The following is a 12,087-nucleotide window of genomic DNA, read 5'->3' as shown; positions in this document are numbered from 1 at the left end:
TCATGGTAATGCAGTTGACAGCCTGACAGTATAAGAGAACGTCGCAGTGGCCAGCTGATGCCCTCGTGACGTCACGGAAACAAAGCCATGCGCATGAGGATAAACTGGCAGTAGCCAGCAGTCCCGCGAGTGAGGGGATACCAAACACTCGGGACTCGCGGAAGTCCTCTTCACCGTTTGTATCTTCCGACAATTGTCAACACCTGAAAAAACTCACTTCGGGAAAATTAACCAGAGTAACGAGATATTTAGCTGGTACTCAGGGTCATGCCGTTCATCTCGAAGGACTGGAGGAGTCCCGGAGAGGAGTGGGTGAAGACTGTCGAGGGCTGGGAGAAAAAGAAAATACTGGAGTGCGCGAATAACAAGACACTGTCATTGCTGATACGGTGAGTGAATTTAACGACGCCATTTTCAGGGAGAATTCGCTGCGTTGGGGGGTCCTGGGGGAGTCGGGGTGAACCAGACACTTGTCTTTGTTCGCGGAAACACAGCTGTTGAATCGATCCAGTCGACATCTTTGTTTACCAGGCGATGTTTACATTCGGTGATTTGAGATCATTTTGGAGTGCAGTTTATTTTGTGTTTTTTAGCTTTTTTTCACATTTTTAAGGTTTTTTTGGGGTTGAGGGGTTGAGGGGGAGCGGGGAATGTTGCGGGGCTTTTGCAGCATTAAATTTTATTTCCTGATTTTGCCACAATATGGTGGGGAAACTGTTGAACAAAGTGCAGGTTGAATCGCTGGGACAATGGCATACAGTCTGTGGCCGAGATGTGTGAGATCGATCGCAGGTGTAGGGGTGAATGGGGCAAAATGGAAACTTTGATTTTTTTTTTTTTAATGTTGGTGAGTCATTTAGTATTATGGGGAATGGGGTAATTTTATTTAATTTTTTTTCGTGGGATTTTTCATGGAAGACAAATTATTCCATTTTCCATTTTCATGGGAAAGAATTCATAAATTAATTAATAAAAAAAATTATTGTTAATAGTTTATTTTTAAACATTTTGTTATTAATTCATTAAATTATTAATTAATTTTTTTCCATGGGATTTGGATGGAAAAAATTATTTCATTCTTTGAATAATGAAGCTCGATAAAACGAAATCAATGAATTTTTAGTTGAGCTGTGAATATTGGGAAAAATGGCAGAAGGGTCCTTTTTACCCCACTGTCTCGATTTTTTTCACTCCTTTATTTGTTGGTATGGAGAGGTTTTTTAGGAGTGGGCAGGTGGAAAATTGATGGAGAGTGGAATCGTCATGCTTTCTTGGGGGGAAATAGTGGGGCTAGTTTAGATTCGCTTGTTGTCTCGTCATTGGAGAAATCGGGGATTTTTTTGGGAGATCGTGACCCTTTCATGACGGATTTTTGAAGTTTTTGGATGGAAGGATAGAATGAAAACTTATGGAGCGGTTTTTGGAGAACATCTCGGGATTAATGGGGGAAGGCAACATTTTTTGGAGACTTTTTTTCTTGATTAATTAATTTCTTAATTAATTTCCGTGGAACAATCAAACTGAAATTCACAGTTCCCACGTCCTCCATGAAATTATGAATTTTCAACGACAAAATTCCTTGAAATTTTAGTGAAACAATAGTAGAAAAAAATTCAAGAAGTGTAAAAACCACTTTATCTAATAAATTTTTAACTGTAAAGAAATGTACACTGTTTAAAAATTCGGCGAAATTTTCCGGAAAGCGGCTTTGCATTCGATTTAACCAGAAAAAATATTTTTTGTCATTACGAACGAAAATCAGTGGAATTTCAAGTTTCTCTGAAAATTCAAAGTCCCATTTTTTAACGGCAAGAAGACGAAAATTCCGCAACTTACATGAATTATCAAGTGAAAATGAACATTCACTCCCAAATATCCTTGAATTATTCAGGCAATTCCAGGAATATTTGAAAGAATTCCCTGAAACTTCAGAGGCATCTAAAAATCCAGGAGAGATTTCTCCGCATGTCCCGAATTTCTCATCAATTTCCCCCTAATAATTAAACTGAAATCAACAGTTCCCCCGTTCTCCATGAAATTCTGAATTTCCCCCTTCAAAGTCCCCTGAAATTTCAGTGGAAATGTTGCTTCTCACAAATTTCCCCGACTCTTCCCAGAATTTCAGTGAATAATTTTAATGATTTAATGGTGTAATACAAAAACGGCTTTGTCCACCTGGTAATTGCCGTACGTTCACGTGTAACAGGGTAAACCCTCGCCCCGAGCCTGCCAATCTCCAGGGATTTGTGTTCCCGGGGGGTGAGGCAAAGGGGCTGAGTGAAATCCCATATATCGGTTTGACCCAATGGCTAAAACTGGGTCACTGGGGTGTCCTGGGCCAAGGATATTTTTCAATCAAACAAAAATGAATCCCCCGTCAGTTCCCTTCGCTGTTACAAGTCCAAAGGAGCCATTGAATCGAGACGAAATGGGATGTCATGATATGTTGCGCAATAACCGCAAGAATTAACGTTCCACGGGATGAAACGCACACGAGTCGAGGTTTTCCTCTGGGTAAGCGACGCATAATCGGATCAACCCAAGGTCTTCGTTGACACGGAACGGCGTCTGCTGGTGGGTACGACCTCTCGACAACTCGCATGTTTTCTCGGGACACGTGTGTAACATCAGAATTTCATGCAATTAAAATTTTCATGTGGAAATGGAAATATTTCCAAATGAGTTCTTACGAAAGCTGTCTCTTTGATAGTGAAGGGCCTGGTGGCAAGTCTCCGCGGTCTGTTTACTGCTGGGGTATAATGAGGAGACTTGAGGACGTACTCTACAATTTTTTCATGTTTTAGTCACGTGAAAAGTGAAGAAAAAATGAGATAACGCGAACGAGGGCGTGGGAGGGGTCCAGGGGGGCGGCGGTGACAACTGGAAACCGAGTTGTAATGAGTTGGGGAGAGGAGGGAGTGACCTTTTTGGTGTGGCATTGCAGCATCAATCTCTCACCAAAATCACTTGGAGCGATTAGGGGAGATCGGGGCAATGAAAACAGAGGAGATTGTAAATTACTGGAATGCTCTGTCTGCTCGGCTCTCTCATTTACATTTTTAACGACTTGAATTTTCAAGATGAATAACAAACTCCATGAATGATTCAGACTTAAGGATATCTAAGTAGTTTGGCTTTTTTTTCTCCAGTGAAATGATTTTTTACTTTTGTAATCGAACATCAGAGCTTTCATTTGAGCCCCATTGAACCATAAGTTTTCGGACATTTTAGTACACGCAGAGAAATTTTTTAGAAAAATTCTAGTCGGGAAAAGAGGCGCAAAGTGACGGCCAGGAAAAAATTCTAGTGCTGGCACCAGAAATTTTTTTGGGAAAACGTCAATTTTTTCCCGTATTTCTGTGAAAATTTCACAGAAATCTCCAGAAATTTTACCGTAACAGCACTAGAATTTTTCACAGCCGGTGGATTGTAATTTTTTCCAGTACTCGTACTAGAATTTTTATAGAAAATTTCTCCGTGTATGATTTTATTGTTTAAACTTGAGAAGTCTGAATTTGAATCTCGACATTGAACCGTTAGAAAACATTTTTTAAATCTGAAAAAAAAATTAGAAAGTTTACTTTTGGAAGAAAATTAATGAGATAATTAAAAAAAATGGCAATTTTTGGAAATTACAAGCATTTTCTGTAAGCAATTTATAAACAATGAATTTTCCCAACGTTTAAACAATTTCAATTATTTATTTATAAACAACGAATGTTAAAAAAATAGTAATTTCTACAAAATGTAATTGATTTTATTCAAATTTTTCTGACCTAATTTAATTGATAAATTTGATTATTGAAAAGGGTTGAATCTATAGTGTGGCCTGCGCCCAACTGCAAAAGATACTTGGATATCCTCAACAATCAATACTAATAAAATGAATAAAAAATTGTAGATAATAGATAAACAATCCATTTTCCACCATAAAAGTCATTTATCCGGAATCGCAAGAAATTTATTCGCATTCTGAATTTTACCAGAACTCGATTTCATGCCTAAAAAAATTATTCGATGATTGAAAATGGTTGAATCTACCGTGTAGTCTGTATCAAACCGCAAAAGATACTTGGAGACCCTTAAATTAAATTAAAATTCACGACCTTGAAAATTCAACGCCCTTCATTACTCAAATTAACGAGAAAAAATCCAACTGCGTAAGGCCAAATTGACATTCGCCAATGTTCCATTTTCCGACGTCAGAAGTTTAAAGTGGAAATGTCTTTTTCGCATTTTCCAAGTGAGTCCCAGGAGTGCATGAGTGATAATGTCGTTCCCCCTCGTTTTTTCAGAACCGAGAAAGAGGGAGACAAACGGGAGAAGGAGAAGGAGAAGAAAAAAGGTGATTCTAAAAATGGGAAAATGTAATTAGTTTAGCTCTCCAATGCGAGGGGGGGAAAATATTCACGAGTGGTTTTTACGTTTTTCAGAAAATGCCGTCCAACCACACTGTCATATAACCCTGAAGTGTACCCGCGAGGTGAGTGACTCTTCCGGTGTTGAATCCGGCTAAATTTAGACCCTCACATTTGCTCCTCAGGAAGTGAGGATTTTTGGACTGGCGTCAACACACCGATTCAGGGATAATTGATTTAAATTCCTATTCTAGTCTGTCATGCATTGCGATCCCCCTCACCCTTCGGTGCATTCTTTCTCTTTGCGCTGTGTTTTTTCATCCAGGGCTTTCTAATTTTGGCAGATCGCGGGTTTCAATGGACTCAGCGATGCACTCAAGAGACTCGACTTTCTGTCAGCTGTTCACGATTGTCGACGGTTTAACTATATTGTTAGACTGTTGGATCTGTTGGTCAGCCACACCATGGGGGGGTTGAGTGGTTGCGCCCAGAGGGTTCTGTTTAATATGCTGGAGGAAGTTGCTTTAGAAGGTAAATTTATTAACACGAATTTCTGGCGGGGGAGACAGCTGCGAAATTGGGAAGGTCTATCTGTGAACGTGAGGGGGTTTGAAAGTTCGCAATTTTTTATTTTTTGCAGAGAAATTCATGGACTACAAAAACTTATTTTCATTACTCGTGCGTAAAGCGACATTTTACGCCCGCGCCGTGTGCGTTCTTGAATCTAATTTGTAATTTACAAATTATAATTTTTAAGAATTATGTATCTCTTGAAGGGAGGAGCTGGAAGGGTGGTCCCGTCTATATACCTGAGCACTCGTAATTATCACATGAGCTGTCTCGAAGAAATTGAATTGAAATTCATATTAGCTACCTAGGTTGGCCATAATTTAAAGTCACGAATATTTCGTTTCACCCTTTGACCCTCAGTCATGTAGTTCTGTGGCCTCCCACTGGTCAAAAAAAACTTTGGCCCTTGAAAGGGTAGCACTCCACACCTACGGTTCAAAAGACACTTTTACCCACTCGGATCGAAAGATATTACGGATCAAGGATTCCAAGACAAGAATTTCATAATTCACTTTAATTTTTAATCAAAATATGAATATAATTTAGTCCAATTTTCGTGGAATAATTGAATAATTGGATTGAAATTTACAATTTTCATTGATTTAAATGAGAATTTAATCATTTGGAAGCGGAACTTGAGATTGAAAAGTAAAAAAAATCACGCAAGTTCCCTATTCTGAATTCTTACTTACGAAATTCCCTAAAATTTTAGCGGACATGTCACTTGGCCAAAATTTGCGAGACGTGATAAGAGAATTAAATCGCGATCTTCGAAAAAGTCCTCTCTGGCTTCAGTTTCTTTATCACATAAACCATCAAATTTGACATTTCCCTGGGAATTCGATGGAATTCCAAATTTCGAACAGCAAGAAGACAAGGATTTTACAATCCACTTTAATTTTTAATCAAAACATGAATATAATTACTCCATATAAATTACTCCAATTTTCATGGAATAATTGAATTGAAATAGACAATTTTCATTGATTTAAATGAAAAATTAATCATTTAGGGTCGAAACTTGAGATTGAGAAGTAAAAAAAATCACGCAAGTTCCCTATCGTGAATCCATAATTACGAAATTCCCTAAAATTTTAGTGGACATGTGACTTGACCAAAATTTGCGAGACATGATAAGAAAATGAAATCGCGATCTTCGAAAAACTCCTCATGTAAAGCTCACTTCCCCCGAGATTTATTTCTTTGGAGGATTAATTCCTATCGCTCTGGCTTCAGTTTCATTATCACAAATCCATTAAATTTGACATTTCCCTAGGAATTCGATGAAATTCCAAATTTCGAACAGCAAGAAGACAAGGATTTCACAATCCACTTTAATTTTTAATCAAAACATGAATACAATTTACTTAGGGTCGAAACTTGAGATTGAGAAGTAAAAAAAATCACGCAAGTTCCCTATCGTGAATTCATAATTACAAAATTCCCTAAAATTTCAGTGGACATGTGACTTGACCAAAATTTGCGAGACATAATAAGAAAATGAAATCGCGATCTTCGAAAAACTCCTCATGTAAAGCTCACTCCTCCCGAGATTGATTTCTTTAGAGGATTAATTCCAATCGCTCTGTCTTCAGTTTCCTTATCGCAACAGCAAACGGGAAAGCTCCGTAGACTGATTGAACGCGTACGTGCCTTCAGTGCAGGATGCTGCTGGGGGGGTCGACCCCTCGGCTCAGTCATCCTCTGGGAGAAGCACAAAGCTGCACTCGACCGAATCCTCCACATCGCGTCTTCCATCACGATAACTCAGGTGAGGATTACTCGTAAAAATGGGGGGGTGAGTGTGTCCCCCTCGTGTCAAAGTGTTTTATTGAGAGGAATAATTCGGGCTTTGTGAATGGGGTAGCCGGATGAGGAGCAGCATCCACAGTGGGCTGATCTACCTGCGGAGTGCCGCAGGGAGGTACTCCTGCGTCTCAGTGATCCGAGGGACATTGAGGCGTCTTCGGAGGCTTGTGAGCACCTCGCTGTTCTCGCTCAGGAGCAGAGAATATGGAGAGAACTTGCACAGTATCATTTCACTTCGCAACAGATTGCTACTACTATGCAGAATAATCCTGGGAAGGATTGGAAAACTATTTTTACATTAGCTCGGAGGTAGAAAGCAGTTTTTTAATCTTGAAGCTATTGAATTTCAGTGTCTTGAGGGTTTATTGAATATGGCAGAAGATCTTTGGGCTGAATTTTATGTGATCTTTTGCTGTTTCTCTCCAGGTTGATAAGATATTAGGGATATCCAAGCATTTTTTACAGTTTGGGGCAGTATTTGCCATACGATAGATTCAACCATTTGCAATCATCAAATTATTCTCACGCAATTTAATTGAAAAATTTGACGAAGAAGGCACAAAATGAAAAAAAAATTAATATTGAAGAAAATACATATATTATGTACATATTTCACAAGCATAACATATAAATTTTATATTGTTATTATATTATTATTATTGTTATTATTTCATTTTATTTTTTATTTTGTTCAATTGAAAATTTAATTTTCAATTAAATTGCGCGAATAAAATTTGAATAAAATCAAATTACCTTTTGCACGGAAATATTACTTTTTTTTAGGTATGAAATCGATTTCTAGTAAAATTTTGAATACGAATACATATGTACGTTTCCCAACAATTGTTTTTTTTGGGGGGAAATTGATTGTCGTTAAATTAATTCAAATTGTTTTATCAATTTTCCTTTAAAAATAAACTTTATGATTTTTTTTAGATTTTTAAAATGTTTTCCAACGGTTCAATATCGAGATTTAAATTCAGACTTGCAAAGTTTAAATAACAAAATCATTGTAAAATGTCCGGACACTTGGGGTCAATTAGGGCTCAAATGTAAGTTCTAATGTTCGATTGCAAAAGTAGAAAAGCACTTCAGTGGAGAAAAAGTAGCCAAAGTACTTGGATATCCTCAGAACTCGTGGGAAATTGTTTTCATCACAACATAGTCAATATATTTTTGCTAAAAAATTAGAAATTTCGGATTTGACGAATGCAATGCTTTCATTCGGAGCAACAATAATGGAACTGAAAGAATTTACTATTTTTCTATTTAATTGATCATCACTTTTGTTGAGAATTTTATGGGCCACAGAAAAGCCCTCAGAAAAAATTCGTTATCTCTGAGAGATTCTGAGACAGCCCTCGAATACTGGAAGCCCATTTTCTTTCAATTAAATTCATTTTATCTATTTTTAAATCAAGATCTTTTGGACTTCGCGAGGAATACGCCGAGATGATCCAATTATGTAGGAATTGCCGTTGCCTCTTCTGGCGATCACTCGGGCATCCCTGCATTGCTGACCAGGACCCAGCGTTTCAAGAGAAATTGGCTGACGTCGACCAATCCTCCCTCCACGTTCCCATCCCACCGCAGACTTTCCTCAAATTTTTCTCACTGTGAGATGATTAAAAATCTTATCTGTGAAAAACCGTGAGAAAAAGAAATACTACATTTCCTGCATTTCTAGAGATCAACTCTAGCGACGAGAAATGAAATATAGTGAGATGATATATCGTTTTTTCTTTAGAGAATCTAATGTTGATCGTTGATGAAGAATTATTCAGTCTGTTCCGAGTGAGAGCGGGGGGAAATCTTAGTCCGTTTCTTTCTCGCTCAGGGCAATCATCGAGAGAGCAGCTTAACTATTTCGACGGCTTAATCTGAACTCGGATAATTTCTTTGTAAAAAAGGGCCCGAGAATTCGGAATTCATTGGTGAAGTGGGGAAACGGGAAATTCACACGACTTCAGAGTGAAATCCACATATCGACCCCTTCATTGCTGGATCAACTGAACGAAACGAGGGGCTATTCACTCCACGATTTATAATACTTTACATTTAAGTTCACATCATAACTTCGAAATCAAGTCCACGTGATCATACTGGAATTGAGTATATTTTATACCAGAATCAAGTATATGCATAAACCTGATTCGAGAGTAAAATATACTTGACTCAAGTATATTTTATACTCGAATGGGGGATGGGTGTTTCAATTCGAGGATGATTATTTCGTATCAGTCCGAGTTGTACCAAGCGCTCTCAAGTGTAATATAAGGGTCAGACACTAAGCGTGAGAATATAAGGGTCAAAAAGTGGAGGTTAAAAAATGAGGGTCGGAATATTAGAGTCAAAAACTGAGGGCCTGAATGTAAAGGTGAAGGAATGAGGGTCAGAATGTTAGGGTTAACAAAAGAGGGTCAGAATATTAGGATAAAAAATTAGGGTCAGAATATAAAAGTAAAAAAAGTGGGTGTTAGGCAGTGAGGGTCATATAAGGGCTAAAAACGGAGATCAAGCATAATATATGACTTATATTTAGACCCTCATTGCCTGACACCTACTTTTTTTACTTTTATATTCTGACCCTCATTTTTTCACCTACTTTTTGACCCTTATATTCTGACCCTTAGTGCCTGCCCCTTATATTACACTTAAGAGGGCTTGCTACAACCCGGCCTGATACAAAAGAATCATCTCCGAATTGAAATACCCATTCCCCATTTGAGTATTTCATGACTGCAGTTGACTTCCAATGATTCCATTAATTCGAAATCACTGATTTCAGAGACATTGAAGTCATCGAAATCACAATGAATAAAGTTTAATTCATAACAGAAGCATTTATTTTTCCCCAATCTTTTCTAATCATTCATGAAAAACAATGATTTTCTGAACATTACATCAAGTTGTACTAAATTTGCATTCGTTGAATTCGTGGTTTCAATGATGATTCCGTCAGGAGTGAGTAGCCCCTCGAAACAAAAAATATTCCGATAATTCAATAAGATTCATAAAACAACTCGTCCTCCGCTTGTGATGATTTTTCCGGTGCTTAGACTTGTCTGGTAGCTCAGTCGCAATTTTTCATTTTTTTATTTCTGCCCATCTTCGATGAAAAATAAATTCGCCACTAACCGCACCTGGATGAAAAACCGACGCTGTGTTCTGTTTCGCTTTTTTTCACGACGAATATGTTTTTTATTATTACGTTGTTTTTTTCCCGGACTGAACTAGATGTATACTTTATACGTACATGTACATAAATATATTTCTGTATTAACGTAAGAATCAAATTTACTTAATTGATCGGCGCACGGAGGGAAATTCTTTGGGAAAATTCTAGTGTCGGCACGTGAATTTTTCCCGTTCTCATATGGAATTTTTTTAGAAAAGTCGCGTACTAGTGTAGTGAGATTTTTCATACATTGAAGATCGCTTATACATCTCTAAAAACGAATAATTATTGCAAAAAAATTAATTCTTTATTGTTTGTTTCCCACGCAGTTAATTTCGTTTTTTTAATTAAAAATGGCACTATTAATTTTGACGATTAATTATTCAAAAGAATTTCTCTCCGTTTGAAGTGAGAATTTTTCGAAGTGTCAGAGAGAGATGGCCTCAGTAATACAACCCTGGCCCTTCCCTCCAGTCGATACGTCCGAATGATGAAATTAATCAATTAAACAGTTACTCTGGAGTGTCTAAGAATTAAAATGTAATAGGATTGTGAGAACAGGTGAAATACGAATTGAATTGTAGGGGAGATTGAGGCAACAACAGGGAGAAGTGAATAATGAAACCCTGAAGACTAAATTCAGTGAATCCAAGCAATTATCAAACACGTGCAATAAAAATGAACAATTAAATGTTGATAAGTAGTTGTGGTTTTGCCCGGTCTCCCCTGCTTCAGTCATCATTTAACGAATTTTCAAACTATTTACGATTTATGATTAAGATTATCGTAATTAATCAAGATATTGTATTCACTTGGTATTCTCTATTTCTCGATAATTCATATTCTGAATAAGTTACGAGTAATTACACAATTGGTACATGAATAATTCCTGATAATTGATATTATTGAAATCAATATGAAAAATTAACTGCCAAAGCGAATGCTATTGCATTAATGTGAATTGAATATTTGTTATATATACGATTTGTTGAATTTCGTTGGTAAACGTTCGGACAAGATGAATAATTTCATGTTTTTTATACAATTGATTTTGAAAATGTCACTCGAGAGAAAACATAAAATGATTGCATGAAATGTTCTACTAACCTAGTCATTACGTAGGGTGATCTAAAACCACTGAAAATTGATTTAAGGGATTATTATAAGATGATTCAATGATCAACCCGAATTATATTAATCAAATGGGGTAGCTTGTCGAGGGGAGCACTGATGGTGTCCCTGGAAACATCACAATCTCAACGATATTTTCAGGTGCAGAAGACGGATTGTAATTTTAATTATTAGACCAATGTTTAGTGCGATGTGATGTGGAGATGCTTTTAAATAAAAATCTATTTCAATATAATTTGGGATTTTTTTGGCCATTTTGATTGTCCCAGGTGGTTGAAACGATTCGAACGAATGCATTCAGAGAAATCAGTAGCGAAGTGATAAAGTCGTTTAAGGCAGTTTTGATTATTTGCCAGTTTTCAATTAATACCTCGAAATCTAAGGGGGATGGCAAGTTTTTTGTCATGACCTCTTTTGAAGAGCGAATTGAGGGCTATAAAAAAGGTAACTATGATAATTTCGGTATCTCCCTCAGATTCGGAGATATCCCTGGAAGACTCAGCTAAGAGCTAAACCGACGTGAACCAGTTGAAATTTTTCTATTCATTTCAACATTAATTTTGTTCGAAATTAGTAAACTCATATTTATTTCGATTAAAATGTTTTTGTTATCCAAAATAAGAAATTTCTGCATTCCTCAGAATTTTGGAATTTAATAAACTATTTATTTGGTCTAAGTGAGTGATTTTATCACATCTTAATAAGTTCGTTTCAAATGTTATCATCAATGTTATTGCTTTGTTATCAATGTTAAAGTCTAAATCAGGAGAAACGATGAAGAAACGTAGTTTAATAGTCGAATAATTTTTAAAACATTCATTTTTATTTGAAAAAGCTATTTATTTGAGCTAAGAAAAATAGAAATGAAAATTAAGTGCAAGTTTGAATGAAAAATTGTTACTACCATTTGATTTAAATAAACTTTATTGAATCTGAATAAAAAATTTCTCTCAATGTATGAATAGAAATATTTTCGAGAGTTTTGAATTATATTTTTTGACGGCTTTTGTTCAATCAATGAAATCAATAATTTTTTTTTTC

At 36.6% G+C, this 12,087-nt stretch overlaps 1 protein-coding gene across 1 annotated transcript; it reads left to right on the top strand.

Moving 5' to 3' along the window:
- Window positions 1–129: 129 nt before the first annotated feature.
- Window positions 130–8,912, top strand: LOC107036364 (F-box only protein 32). The gene is made up of 7 exons (XM_015254302.1): window positions 130–389; window positions 4,296–4,345; window positions 4,434–4,483; window positions 4,703–4,889; window positions 6,524–6,699; window positions 6,796–7,046; window positions 8,159–8,912. The coding sequence occupies exons 1-7, from the start codon at window positions 268–270 to the stop codon at window positions 8,355–8,357; spliced, it is 1,035 nt and encodes a 344-aa protein (XP_015109788.1). The 5' UTR covers window positions 130–267; the 3' UTR covers window positions 8,358–8,912.
- Window positions 8,913–12,087: the final 3,175 nt, after the last annotated feature.

This window comes from Diachasma alloeum, unplaced genomic scaffold (assembly GCF_001412515.2).
Source record: "Diachasma alloeum isolate Michigan unplaced genomic scaffold, Dall2.0 Dall_scaffold_00208, whole genome shotgun sequence".
NCBI classification, from domain to species: Eukaryota; Metazoa; Arthropoda; class Insecta; order Hymenoptera; family Braconidae; genus Diachasma; species Diachasma alloeum.
Note: the sequence above shows the minus strand (reverse complement) of the source record. Positions and strands in the feature narration are given on the sequence as shown.

Coding starts and splice junctions, on each gene's coding strand:
- LOC107036364 (XM_015254302.1), top strand. CDS start 268: ATGCCGTTCATCTCGAAGGACTGGAGGAGTCCCGGAGAGGAGTGGGTG. Junction 4,890..6,523: donor GGAGGAAGTTGCTTTAGAAG/GTAAATTTATTA, acceptor CTCTGTCTTCAG/TTTCCTTATCGCAACAGCAA. Junction 6,700..6,795: donor CTTCCATCACGATAACTCAG/GTGAGGATTACT, acceptor TGAATGGGGTAG/CCGGATGAGGAGCAGCATCC.